Source organism: Nerophis ophidion, linkage group LG24 (genome assembly GCF_033978795.1).
Source record: "Nerophis ophidion isolate RoL-2023_Sa linkage group LG24, RoL_Noph_v1.0, whole genome shotgun sequence".
Taxonomy (NCBI): domain Eukaryota; kingdom Metazoa; phylum Chordata; class Actinopteri; order Syngnathiformes; family Syngnathidae; genus Nerophis; species Nerophis ophidion.
In genome coordinates, this window is record NC_084634.1 from 3610477 (window position 1) to 3625476 (window position 15000).

Consider the following 15000-nt stretch of genomic DNA (forward strand, 5'->3'; position numbering starts at 1 on the left):
AAAGCTAGCGCGCCTGGGTGTAAACAAATGCCATGGGTGGATCTACACCTGACATCCACTATAATGATACCAAGTACAAGAGCCATACTACTATGATTACATTGATATTTTTTTATCGTCACAAAATATTTATTTAAAAAAATGAATAAATCATTGTTTATAAACTCAGGAAATATGTCCCTGGACACATGATGACTTTGAATATGACCAATGTATGATCCTGTAACTACTTGGTATCGGATCGATACCTAAATGTGTGGTATCATCCAAAACTAATGTAAAGCATCAAAGAAGAGAATAATTAGTGATTATTACATTTGAACAGAAGTGTAGATAGAACATAAGCAGATATTAACAGTAAATGAACAAGTAAATTAATTTTTAATTTTTACAGTTTGTCCCTCATAAAAGGTGTATAAATGACACAATATGTTACTGCATACGTCAGCAGACTAATTAGGAGTCTTTGTTTGTTTACTTACTACTAAAAGACAAGTTGTCCAGTATGTTCACTATTTTATTTAAGGACCAAATGACAATAATAAACATATGTTTCATGTACAATAAGATTTTTTGTTGAAATAAAGCCAATAATGACATTTTTTGTGGTCCCCTTCTATTTAGCAAAAAGTATCGATATACATTTTGGTACCGGTACCAAAATATTGGTATGGGGACAAACCGGCAATTGAGCATCAAGTGTTTATTAAACCTGGTAAATAATGTGCATCAGAAATAAACAGGACTTGGATCAGCTCATGGTTCTGCATTTCCAGACTGGTCTTGTCCAAGGACCGGGCGGGAGACTGCCGGGCTGACAGAAGATGAAGACATGAGTCAGTCTCTTGAAGCCATCAAAATGGACCGGGTGAGAAGTCTACAAGGGTCCAGGCTGAAGACCAGTTCTCCACCAGCCGGAGTAAACCATCCACAGCTAGGTAGACTTACTCAGTGGCCTAGGGGTTAGATCAGGGGTCACCAACCTTTTTGAAAGCAAGAGCTACTTCTTGGGCTACCAGTTTGATACACACTTAAATAAATTGCCAGAAATAGCCAATTTGCTCAATTTACCTTTAATAAATTAATTTATATATATATTAAAAAATGCGTATTTCTGTCTGTCATTCCGTCGTACATTTTTTTTCCTTCTACGGAAGGTTTTTTGTAGAGAATAAATGATGAAAAAAACCACTTAATTGAACGGTTTAAAAGGAGAGAAAACAGGAAAAAAATGAAAATAAAATTTTGAAACATAGTTTATCTTCAATTTCGACTCTTTAAAATTCAAAATTCAACCGAAAATAAGAAGAGAAAAACTGGCTAATTCGAATCTTTTTGAAAACATTTAAAAAATAATTTATGGAACATCATTAGTCATTTTTCCTGATTAAAATAAATTTTAGAATTTTGATGACATGTTTTAAATAGGTTGAAATCCAACCTGCACTTTGTTAGAATTAGGGTTGGGTGTTGTTTGAATTCGAACGATTCCGATTCCTGACGATTCTGATTCTTTCTTTAAAAAAAAAAAAAGGCAGGGTCAAAAAAAAGTTTGGGATATTTTAAACGAGCTAGCAAACCCACAGTCTTTCTGAATGAAATAGTCTGACATTCTCCAACAATTGTAATTCTATTAACTTTTTATGAACTTTACTATAAATTCCTCACAGGGTAAAATGCAGAGAATAATGTCGCCACACCTATTGTGTGTGTGTCACAATCATTGGTACTTCAACTTTAACTTTAGCTTGGTTCCGTCTACTCCGAGGGAAAATCTCCCGAGCAAAGTCCGTGTCGTTAGTCCGCCACGATCATCAAGCCAAGTGCGCATGCGCCTGACTTTCCGATGCCTAAAATTTCACCACACGTTGTGTGTGTGTGTGTGTGTGTGTGACCATCATTGTTACATTAACTTTAACTTTAAAGCACACTTCTAAAATGAGACTAGAATGTTGTGTGTGTGATTGTTTCTGTGTTTTGTGTCAGCAGAATTCCAGGACAGCAATTTGTCTCCGGGTCTCGTCTTGCTGCCAGCGAACCCTCCGGCAGAAGCCAATGTCACCGAATATTCCTTCTTCCAAAAAAGCGACATGGAATTTCACCCGTTACGGTAAAAAAGAAGTCGTGGTTTGTAGTCGAGTCCTTTTTTTTGTTTGGTGTACTTTAATTTGTGTGTTAACACTGCAAGTTGTGTATAGAAACAACTTGACACACACCCTTATTTTGTCAACAAATAAGCTTGTTTTTTGTTGCTTCGATGATTGGTTTAGTGCGGAGGTGTCAAAGTGGGCCACGTCTAACAGTGAATACTATTATTACACCATTTTTTGATGCATTTTATTAGTAGATTTTTTTTTTTAAACTAAAATGTAAAAAAAATATATGGCTTCATCTGGCCGGGATCTTCAGCTCTCACTGGATCGGTTCGCAGCCGAGTGTGAAGCGACCGGAATGAGAATCAGCACCTCCAAGTCCGAGTCCATGGTTCTCGCCCGGAAAAGGCTGGAATGCCATCTCCGGGTTGGGGAGGAGACCCTGCCCCAAGTGGAGGAGTTCAAGTACCTAGGAGTCTTGTTCACGAGTGGGGGAAGAGTGGATCGTGAGATCGACAGGCGGATCGGTGCGGCGTCTTCAGTAATGCGGACGTTGTATCAATCCGTTGTGGTGAAGAAGGAGCTGAGCCGGAAGGCAAAGCTCTCAATTTACCGGTCGATCTACGTTCCCATCCTCACCTATGGTCATGAGCTTTGGGTCATGACCGAAAGGATAAGATCACGGGTACAAGCGGCCGAAATGAGTTTGGGTCTCTCCCTTAGAGATAGGGTGAGAAGCTCTGCCATCCGGGAGGAGCTCAACGTAAATCCGCTGCTCCTCCACATGGAGAGGAGCCAGATGAGGTGGTTCGGGCATCTGGTCAGGATGCCACCCGAACGCCTCCCTAGGGAGGTGTTTAGGGCACGTCCAGCTGGTAGGAGGCCACGGGGAAGACCCAGGACACGTTGGGAAGACTATGTCTCCCGGCTGGCCTGGGAACGCCTCGGGATCCCCCGGGAAGAGCTAGATGAAGTGGCTGGAGATAGGGAAGTCTGGGCTTCCCTGCTTAGGCTGCTGCCCCCGCGACCCGACCTCGGATAAGCGGAAGATGATGGATGGATGGATGGATGTAGAAAAAACAGGATACCGTATTTCCTTGAATTGCCGCCGGGTATAAAGTATGCGCCTGCCTAGAATTACTGCTCGTTTCGCAAAATAATTAGCGCATGCTTAGCATTACCGCCAGCTATGGATTAACGCCGGGTCAAACTCGTTTCGCAAAATATTATTTTTATTAACATATGCCTAGAATTTCCACCGGGTCAAACTCGTCACGTCACGAGTGACACTTCCCCATGTCATCATTTTCAAAATGGAGGAGGCTGATTTGAATCATTTGAAATCGCATAAAGGGAAGAAGATTAAGTGCTATTCAGTAGGATTTAAGGTCCAAGTTATTGAATATGCTAAAAAGAACAGTAAGCAGCTATGTTTTATCAATATACCGTAGCTGCGTGTGTCATATATGAGTCATTAAATGACTCCCGCCTCCTGGTGGTAGAGGGCGCTAGTGATCCTTTTTGCGACAACTCGGCTACTCCTCTACTGATGTACTAACGTGGTTTATTTTGTACATCATCTACAAAGATACAAATAATTGCTATTGTGACATCTAGTGGACACATTTAGAACTGCAGTTTCATTCAAAAATTTAAGGTTAATTTTTATACTTAGCAAACTCATCCCGCGGGCCGGATAAAACCTCTTCGCGGGCCTGATCCGGCCCTCGGTAGGTAGGTCTTTATTGTCGGTAGGTAGGTCTTTATTGTCATTGGGCGTTGGATTGGGGGACAGGAGGGTGTATGTGTGGTGTATATTTTTTTTGTGGATGTGTGTGTGTGTGTGTGTGTGTGTGCGTGCGTGCGTGCGTGCGTGCGTGCGTGCGTGCGTGCGTGCGTGCGTGCGTGCGTGCGTGCGTGGGTAATAAGCCCATAGTGTGTCTCTGTTCCGCGGCCTTGATGTATTTGCCGTCGCTAGTCCAAAGTTCACAACAACAGGTGTGTGTCCATGAGAGACAAGAAGTGACAATAAGCAGCAAGAGTGAGCAGCGATCATTTATTTTTTCCTCTCGCTTGAACTTTTAACATGGAGGATTACAAAAGCCTAAAATAAAACAGTTTTCTAAACTGGACTTTCAATCGAAGCAGGAGGTAATAAAGGAAGATCTCCAGAGAGACTTTTAAAACTGAAGAAAGATAAGGAAGACTTCTATAAACAAGTTATCGATGCTTTTGATCAGAAGAAACTGCACATGGACTTCATTTATAAGTAAAGGTAAGACCACAATAACGTTTATTTTAATTAAATGTGCTTTTTATGATGGTATCCTTACATCACACTCAAATTTTTAAGCGCAGGCCTAAGTTTACCACATGCCTTTGGTAGGCGCCGGAGTGAGTAGAGGTTTTAAAATAATTAGCGCATGCTTACCTTTACCGCATGCCTTTGGTAAACGCCGGAGTGAGAAGAGGTTTTAAAATAATTAGCACCCCGGCGGCAATTCAAGGAAATACTGTAAGTTGCAATAATTTCACCTCAAAATGTAGTGTATATTACTGTAAATAGAAAAACAGTACTGCTGTTTTTATGGTTAAAAAAAGGCAGCTCAGATGCCAGAAGTTTACTGTAAAATTTACATTAGTTTTTTCCCTCTGAATTTAAAAAAATGCAATTTTACAGTAAAATTTTGCCGCCTAAATTGCCAGGTTTTTTGTTTTTTTTTACCGCAAATCAACAAATGTAGATGTTTCAGTATATTAGTGTGAATGCCAAAACGGCACCACGACACCATTAAAAAAAAAAGTACATTTTTTTTTTTAATTTAGAGAAAAATGCTGTAAAAACTACAGTAAATTATACAAATTTTACAGTAAAATGTTGGCACTTGAGCTGCCAGTTTTTTTGTTTTTACCGCAAATCAACAACTGTAGATTTTTCAGTGTATTACTGTAAATGCCAAACCGGCACCGCAGTTTATTACAATAAATAAAAGTACAGTTTTTTTTTCATTGAGAAAAATGCTGTAAAAAAATCACAGTAAATTTCAAAATTTCCCCATGAAATCTATTGCTACTTTTACATCGCACAATTTGAGGAATAACTTGCTTTGAAATCATTATTAGTATTTATTTTTATTTAAAAAATGGTTTGAATGTTTGATAATATATTCATGTGTCCCCACCCCTCTGTCTTAGCTCCGCCCCCTCCGGAGTCATGCGCACTCCTGTGGCAGGGATACAAAGAATTGCTATTGCGACATCCAGTGGACACATTTAGAAGAGCAGTTTCTTTCAGTGGTCCGCTCCCCGTACGATCGGTGTCAGAGCTCTGTCCGCATTGCCGGCAGTAAGTCGGACCCGTTTCCAGTGAGGGTTGGACTCCGCCAAGGCTGTCCTTTGTCACCCATTCTGTTCAGAACTTTTACGGACAGAATTTCTATACGAAGTCAGGGCGTTGAGGGGATCCGGTTAGGTGGCTGCAGGAATAGGGTCTCTGCTTTTTGCAGAGGATGTGGTCCTGATGGCTTCTTCTGGCCTGGATCTTCAGCTCTCACTGGATCGGTCCGGCTGTAACGACTGGATGAGAATCAACACCTCCAAGTCCGAGTCCATGGTTCTCGCCCGGAAAAGGCTGGAGTGCCATCTCCGAGTTGCGGAGGAGATCTTGCCCCAAGTCGAGGAGTTCAAATACCTCGGAGTCTTGTTCACGAGTGAGGAAAGAGTCGATCGTAAAGTCAACAGGCGGATCGGTGCGGCGTCTTCAGTAATGCGGATGTCGTATCGATCCGTTGTGGTGAAGAAAGAGCTGAACCGGAAGGCAAAGCTCTCAATTTACCGGTCGATCTACGTTGCCATCCTCACCTATGGTCATGAACTTTGGGTTTTGACCGAAAGGACAAGATCACGGGTAAGCGGCCGGAATGAGTTTCCTCCGCCGGTTGGCGAGTCTCTCCTTAGAGATCCGTTGTGGTGAAAAAAGAGCTGAACCGGAAGGAAAAGCTCTCAATTTACCGGTCGATCTACTGTTGCCATCCTCAACCTATGGTCATGAGCTTTGGCTTATGACCGAAAGGACAACATCACGGGTAAGCGGCCGGAATGAGTTTCCTCCGCCGGTTGGCGAGTCTCTCCCTTAGAGATAGGGTGAGAAGCTCTGCCATCCGGGAGAAGCTCAAAGTAAAGCCGCTGCTCCTCCACATGGAGAGGAACCAGATGAGGTGGTTCAGGCATCGGGTTAGGATGCCACCCGAACCTGCCACCAACCTGTTTCGGGCACGACCGACTGGTAGGAGGCCACGGGGAAAACCCAGGAAACGTTGGGAAGACTATCTCTCCCGGCTGTCCTGGGAACGCCTCGGGATCTTCTGGGAGGAGCTGAACCAAGAGGCTGGGGAGAGGAAAGTCTGGGCTTCCCCCGCGACTCAACCTAGGATAAGCAGAAGAAGATGGATGGTTTCTTTCATTCAAAAATTTCTGCTCATTTTTATACTTACCAAAATCATCTCGCAGGCCGGATAAAACCTGGTCATGGGCCGTACGTTTGACACCCCTGACTTATAGTACCTCTATCTTGCAGTCACACTCACTTTCCGAAGGAGCTTACATTTGTCTTATTGTGTTATGATTTCCTAGAGGGTGCCCTGACTTGTCCATGGCATCGGAGAGGACTGGCACTCCGCCAGCAGGTGGCGCCACACATGAGTCCGACGAAGCGTCACTGTCTCAGCACCTGCTGGGCCAGGAGAACATGGTCCCCGAGAGTGGATCCAGCGGCTGCTGTTCGCCGTCCCAGCTTACTTCAACTTCAGAGGACGGCACGGCAGAGGAAAGGAAAGACAAAGTCAACGCCGCCAAGGGCAGGCGGTTGGCGACACCCGCGCCTTCCCCGCGCCCCGGCATCGACGCCAGCGGCGTTATAAGACAGCGTCCTCCGGGTATGGCCGCGGAGGTCAATAACGTCACCTCAGGATCTCGCGGCACGCGGCCCGACGCCACCAGCGAGTTGCTGTGCAGAGAGCTGATGTCCCAAAGCGACTCCAGATCTACCTCGCAAGAACCTCAACTGGTCACATCCTATGGTCCTGATTCATCTGACAGCGGGACAAGTGTGACCAGATCCGACCGGGAGTGTGGTGCCCTGTGGGGCTCAGGCAACCCGACGGGTTTGGAAGAGTCCTACAGGGGTTTCATGCCGCAGTCTCAATCAACACCAGGCGGTGTAAAGGTCCCGCCCAAATCTAGCGTCAAGCCCAAATCAAGGAGACTCTCGGCAATCCGGTCCAATGATGGGAGTTCCAGTCAGGCCACGTCTCCACCGCCAACTGCCACTGACCACCAGGACCAGACCACCGCATCCAGAGTCCGGTCCCTTCCGACTCTCAACTACATGCAGAAAGTTGATGCTTGGAGAGAAAGTCAGAGCTCCAGCAAGACGCCGCTGTTTGATTCTACACCCAAGAAGAAAGCCTTCGACGCCGAGCCTGGCAGCCTGGACCACATCCTGAGTGACCGGGCCAAAGGGCCTGCTGCTACTGAGAGCTTCTCTGCGGTACCAAACTATGGGGTGTCGATGGTTGGAAACAAGGCCACTGCTTCCTCCTCCCTCAGCGCCATGGTCATGACACGCCAGCATCACGCCTCGCCGCTGGATTCTCACCCACTTGTTCGAGCCCAGGGCAGCAAGAGCAGCCAGATAAAGTTAGGAGCCTCATTCGGAGCTGCTTGCTGGACTTCCATGCCCAAACATGCAGGGCTCAAAACCCAAGACCAAATTCCGGTAAATACAAAAAAGCATTTTATTTGTATTAATCCAACATTATTTTCCACAAACACTGATTTTGTCATCTTAACCTCTTAAGGCCCAAGCTGTTTGTTCACATGCTTTTTTTAATTTCTCTTTGCTATTTGGGCTTATTGGACCCTAATTAGAATAAAAACTAAGAATCATCTTTTGATATGATGTACTTAGTCCATAAGTACACATTTGTGTACTTCATGTTTAGTGACATGCTAATTCTTATTTTTACCCCTGTTTTTTCCAAATTCCATTGTATGTTATACTCTTCTGACACCACCAGATGGCAGTATAAGTGGCCACAAGACCCCAATTCAGTAGTGTACACAACTTTGGAAATAAGAGCTAAAAGGTGCTGTCCACGGATGTGGCCACTGAACCTTTAGAGCAGGGGTGTCAAACTCATTTTAAATAGGGGGCCACATGGAGAAAAATCTACTCCCAAGTGGGCCGGACAGGTAAAATTATGGCACGATAACTTAAAAATTTAGAAAACTTCATATTGTTGTTTTTTTTCTACTGTTTTTGATTATTGTTTAAGAAATAGAACAACACATTCTGAAACTGTACAAATCATAATGTTTTTTTTACATTTGCATGTATACAATTGCATAGTATCTATTCATTTTGTCGTTATTTATATTTTCTGAATTATGTGATAATGTTCATTGGTGTGAATTTCCAATATCATCAATGTAAAATAATATCAAAATCAAATTACAATATGTTATTTATGTATTTTGATCATTTTCCTCGACTGATGTACTACCGTGGTTTATTTTGTACATCATCTACAAAGATACAAATAATTGCTATTGTGACATCTAGTGGAAACATTTAGAACTGCAGTTTCTTCAAAAATTTAAGGTTAATTTTTATACTTAGCAAACTCATCCTGCGGGCCGGATAAAACCTCTTCGTGGGCCTGATCCGGCCCTCGGGCCGTATGTTTGACACCTCTGCTTTAGAGGTTTTAATCTTATTTAATTATATCTAACGTACTAGGAGTTTAACAGCATAAAACTTGTCAAATAATTTTAAAGCATGTGTAAATCTCAAATATTATCAAGGCTTAGGTCACGCTGATTACAAAAATAAACATGAGTTAAAATGATTTAAAAGAAATGGAAAAAAAGGACTCATAACTGATAAAACAGATTTACATACAACTAAGTGGTGTTGAAGTAAATGCATTCAAACTAAATAATACATGTTTCCTATATAAACTCTCAAGACTAAAGTGCAAATGAAAATACTTTAGTCATAATTTTTGCGCTTTAGGAAACTTCTCCATGACTTTGGCTCCAGACTTCTTGTGTTTGTTTGATATTGTCATTACTGCCACACCTGGTATAAAAGTGTATTACAACTTGAGTGCCGTTTTGGACCACAGAGAAACAAGATATTTTTTGGGCACACTTTCTCAGGCCCTATGGTTAATAAACACTGCCGTACACCCTTGTTTATCACTGTCATCTACTTCCGGGCCTGACTGTGCTAAACTCATTTCCGTAAAGTAGGAACTATTAAATATGAATCAAATGTTTTCATAGCTATAGCATTAAAGGCATTTTAAAGACCTTATAAAATTTAAAGACCTTTTAAATACAGTTTGGAAGATTAAGAGAAACAAAAATAAAATGAGTCCACGGTCACCTTTACCCTAGTTTAATCCAACATAGTTAGGCTGCCTGGGGTTTGATCTCATATCTTGGCTCATACTACAGAAATATTGATATTTTTAGTTTTTTTTTGGCATTTATTGAAGCTTGAACATGGTTTATGTCGGCCAAAAATATGTAAAATGTGCCTAAATAAAAAAAAATCTGGCATTATAGAGAGGCCGCACACTTGAAAGCGCGACTGTAACATCAAACATCATAAAAGAAACAGAATGCCTGAATGCTCGCTTTTGTTGCAGGCCAGCTTTTACAACCTCGGCATTGATCAGTCCGCCCCCGCAATCCTGACCCCCTTTTCGCACAGAGGACCGACCGGGGAGCCCGAGTCCTCTCCTGCAGATCTCAGCACCGTCAAGGATTCGGTCCGACTAGAAGGTAAATATGCAGCCTTTCTATCTTTTCTGTATAGTGCAGACTTTCTCATTCACAACACAACTGATGGTCCCAACTCTGCTGGTAAACCAAGACGTTCCACTAATCTACCCTGTTAGGGCACACCTGTAGAGAGAATGCCAAGAGTGTGCGAAACCTTAATCAGAGGAAAAGGTGGCTATTTTGTAGAAACTAGAATATAAAACATGTTTTCAGTTATTTCACATTTTGTTGTTAAGTTCATAGTTTTGATGTGACTAATCTACAACAGGGGTCACCAACCTTTTTGAAACCAAGAGCTTCTTGGGTACTGATTAATGCGAAGGGCTACCAGTTTGATACACACTTAAATAAATAGCCAGAAATAGCCAATTTGCTCAATTTACCTTTAACTCTGTTATTTTTAATAATTAATGATATTTATCTTTGTGGAAACACTGATCGTCTTAATGATTTCTCACAATAGATATATATTTTTGATGACATGTTTTAAATAGGTTAAAATCCAATCTGCACTTTGTTCGAATATATAACTAATTGGACCAAGCTATATTTCTAACAAAGACAAATTATTTCTTCTAGATTTTCCAGAACAAAATTTTGTAAAGAAATTCAAAAGACTTTGAAATAAGATTTACATTTGATTCTAGTGTGTGAATGTTGTCTATCTGTGTTGGCCCTGCCATGAGGTGGCGACTTGTCCAGGGTGTACCCCGCCCTCCGCCCGATTGTAGCTGAGATAGGCGCCAGCGACCCCAAAAAAAGGGAATAAGCGGTAGAAAATGGATGGATCTACCGTTTTTTTTAGATTTGCCAGAATATTTTTGGGGAATTTTAATCTTAAATTTGAAGAAATATATCACAAATATTCTTTGTTTAAAAAACAGACGCTAAAATGAAGAATTTCATTAGAATGTCCATCCATCCATCTGATTTTCTAGATTTGCCAGAATATTTTTTTTTGAATTTTAATCATAAGTTTGAAGAAATATATCACAAATATTCTTCGTCGAAAAAACAGACGCTAAAATGAAGAATTAAATGAAAATATATTTATTACAATAAAAAAAATACATTTACTTGAACATTGATTTAAATTGTCAGGAAAGAGGAGGAAGGAATTCAAAAGGTAAAAATGTATATGTGTTTTAAAAATGCTAAAATCATTTTTAAGGTTGTATTTTTTCTCAAAAATTGTCTTACTGAAAGTTATAAGAAGCAAAGTAAAAAAATAAATACATTGATTTAAACAAGTGAAGACCAAGTCTTTCAAATATTTTCTTGGATTTTCAAATTCTATTTGAGTTTTGTCTCTCTTAGAATTAAAAATGTCAAGCAAAGCGAGACCAGCTTGCTAGTAAATAAATACAATTCAAAAAATAGGGGCAGCTCACTGGTAAGTGCTGCTATTTGAGCTATTTTTAGAACAGGCCGGTGGGCGACTCATCTGGTCGTAACGGGCACCACGTTGGTGACCCCTGCCTTAAATCCAAAGACAGGTGGGTGTGGGGATGCCTAAGTCTAGCAGTTTGGTGACCAGGATGTCTGGTATGATGGTATTGAAGGCGGAACTATAGTCGACAAAAAGCATCGTGACGTAGTTCAGGTGGCTCAGTGCAGACTGGAGAGCTATGCTTATGGCGTCGTCCGGGGATCTGTTTGCCCGGTAGGCAAACGGTTGTGGGTCTAGGGTGGGGGGGAAGCAGGCTTGGCTGTGGTGTAGGACCAGCCTCTCGAAACACTTGATGATGACAGGTGTGAGTGCTACTGGGCGATAGTCGTTGAGGTTGTTTATGGCAGCTTTCTTGGGTACCGGGATAATTGTGGTGGATTTTAGGCAGGGTGGGATGGGTGCCTGTGCCAAGAAGGGGTTGAAGAGAACAGTGACAGTGTAGGATAGCTGGTCAGTGCATGGACCAGCCGCCTTCCTGGGGTTCTGTGCCCTGAGCACCAGCCTGACCTCGTGCTCCTCAAGAGTGAGTGTGGGAGTGCTGTGGCTTTGACTGCTTGTGATGTCTCACAGCGAGCCAATAATGGAAAAGTAGCTTCCATATGAGGAGGTGTGAACAAGTGATGACATAAATCATGGTCCCAATACGGAAAACCATTGCATCTAATAGAGAGCCAAACACTAGGGTCTGTGAACATTGCTCCAAAGTCAGGATTTTTTTTTGTTGATCAATCAATCAAACAAAGGAATTGATGGATTGATTGATTGATTGAAATAAGCAGTTCAGCTCCTTTGCCAGCGATACATCCCAGCCTCTGTAGTCGGTGATGTGCTGTATGCCCTGACACATCTGCATGGGTTGTTGCTCGAGAGATGGTCTTGGATCCTCTCTTTGTAGTCCGTCTTGGTTTCCTGAAGTCCCCCCTGCAGGTCAACTCGCGCAGCGCTGTATAGAGCACTGTCCCCTGACCTGAAGGCGGGTGTTGTGGGCCTTGAGGAGCATGCGGACCTAGCTTGTCATCCAGGGTTCCGGGTTTGGGTAATCCCGGATGCTTTTTTCCACAGTGACATTGTCGATACAGTACTTTATGTAGGATAGTACCGACTCTGTGTGTAAGCAGGTCTTGGTCTTCAAAAATAATATATATATATATATATATATATATATATATATATATATATAGTATGTCAGTAAAAAATATACTGATATACTATATTATTATATAATATATACAATATATAACAAATTCTAATTAGCATGTACAATATTACAGTATATGTAACAGCTGCAGCCAAAAGGGCAGCATATGTATTAAATATTACATGATTATTAAATGTAATTTATTTATTAAATTGAATAAATATATTAAAACAATTAAATATATTAATATATACAATATATTATTTTAGTGTAAGGGTCACCAACGTGGTGCCCGCGGGCACCAGGTCGCCAGTAAGGACCAGATGAGTCGCCCGCTGGCCTGTTCTAAAAATAGCTCAAATAGCAGCACTTACCAGTGAGCTGCCTCTATTTTTTAAATTGTATTTATTTACTAGCAAGCTGGTCTCGCTTTGCTCGACATTTTTAATTCTAAGAGAGACAAAACTCAAATAGAATTTGAAAATCCAAGAAAATATTTTAAAGACTCGGTCTTCACTTGTTGAAATAAATTCATTTATTTTTTTACTTTGCTTCTTATAACTTTCAGAAAGACAATTTTAGAGAAAAAATACAACCTTAAAAATGATTTTAGGATTTTTAAACACATATACCTTTTTACCTTTTAAATTCCTTCCTCTTCTTTCCTGACAATTTAAATCAATGTTCAAGTAAATGTATTTATTTTATCGTAAAGAATAATAAATACATTTTAATTTAATTCTTCATTTTAGCTTCTGTTTTTTCAACGAAGAATATTTGTGAAATATTTCTTCAAACTTATTATGATTAAAATTAAAAAAAAATTATTCTGGCAAATCTAGAAAATCTGTAGAATCAAATTTAAATCATATTTTAAAGTCTTTTGAATATATTTTTAAATTTTTGTTCTGGAAAATCTAGAAGAAATAATGATTTGTCTTTGTTAGAAACATAGCTTGGTCCAATTTGTTATATATTCTAACAAAGTGCAGATTGGATTTTAACCTATTTAAAACATGTCATCCAAATTCTAAAATTAATCTTAACCAGGAAAAATTACTAATGATGTTCCATAAATTCTTTTTTAAATTTTTTCAAAAAGATTCGAATTAGCTAGTTTTTCTCTTCTTTTTTTTCAGTTGAATTTTAAAGAGTCGAAATTGAAGATAAACTTTGTTTCAAAATGTAATTTTCATTTTTTCGTGTTTTCTCCCCTTTTGAACCGTTCAATTAAGCGTCATTTATTCTCTACAAAAAAACCTCCCGTAAAAGGAAAAAAAATGAACGACAGAATGACAGACAGAAATACCCATTTTTTTTATATATATAGATTTATTTATTATTGAGCAAATTGGCTATTTCTGGCAATTTATTTAAGTGTGTATCAAACTGGTAGCCCTTCACATTAATCAGTACCCAAAAAGTAGCTCTTGGTTTCAAAAAGGTTGGTGACCCCTGCTTTAGTGCCTTTTGATCTGTAAAGGCACTTTGGGACAACTTGCCGATCTTAAAGGGGAACATTATTACAATTTCAAAAGGGTTAAAAACAATAAAAATCAGTTCCCAGTGGCATGTTGTATTTTTTGAAGTTTTTTTCAAAATTTTACCGGTCTCCGAATATCCCTAAAAAAAGCTTTAAAGTGCTTGATTTTCGCTAATTGCGATCCCACTATCCATTTCCCTGTGACGTCACACAGTGCTGCCAATGTAAACAAACAATGGCGAATAGCACAGCAAGATATAGCGATATTAGCTCGGATTCAGACTCGGATTTCAGCGGCTTAAGCGATTCAACAGATTACGCATGTATTGAAACGGATGGTTGGAGTATGAAAGTATTGAAGAAGAAACTGAAGCTATTGACGCTATTCATAGCCATAACATGGCCGAATAGCTGCGTTAGCATCGCCGGTAAAATGTGCGGACCAAACGATCAGGATTTTCGCATCTCGTGACACTGGAGCAACTTAAATCCATCGATTGGTAAGTGTTTGTTTCGCATTAAATGTGGGTGGAAGGAAACGTAATATAGTTGCAAATGCATCTGCAGGTTATCCATACATCTATGTGCCATGTCTGCTTTAGCATCGCCGGTAAATAGCATGTTGGCGTCGATAAGCGTAGCATGTTAGCATCAATTAGCTGGCAGTCAACATCAACAAAACTCACCTTTGTGATTTCTGTGACTTTATCGTTACAAAAGCATCCGCAGGTTATCCATACATCTCTGTGCCATGTCTGCTTTAGCACCGCCGGCAAATAGAATGTTAGCGTCGATTAGCGTAGCTTGTTAGCATCGATTAGCTGGCAGTCACGCCGCGACCAAATATGTCTGATTAGCACGTAAGTCAACATCAACAAAACTCACCTTTGTGATTTCGTTGAATTGATAGTTGCAAATGCATCTGCAGGTTATCCATACATCTCTGTGCCATGTCTGTCATCGCCGGTAAAATGTGGAGACACTT

General features: G+C 40.7%; 1 protein-coding gene across 4 annotated transcripts in view; it reads left to right on the top strand.

The window, feature by feature from the left end:
* alms1 (ALMS1 centrosome and basal body associated protein) overlaps window positions 1–15000 on the top strand; it is a 172784-nt gene that overhangs the window by 137670 nt on the left and 20114 nt on the right. For 3 of the 4 annotated variants that reach the window (XM_061886161.1, XM_061886165.1, XM_061886162.1), the window contains 4 exons: window positions 777–938; window positions 1987–2110; window positions 6726–7869; window positions 9809–9944. In XM_061886161.1, coding sequence (XP_061742145.1) covers window positions 833–938; window positions 1987–2110; window positions 6726–7869; window positions 9809–9944 — 1510 coding nt within the window. In that variant the 5' untranslated portion in view covers window positions 777–832. The remainder of the gene's footprint in view (window positions 1–776; window positions 939–1986; window positions 2111–6725; window positions 7870–9808; window positions 9945–15000) is intronic. The other variant, XM_061886164.1, reaches the window with a different exon arrangement.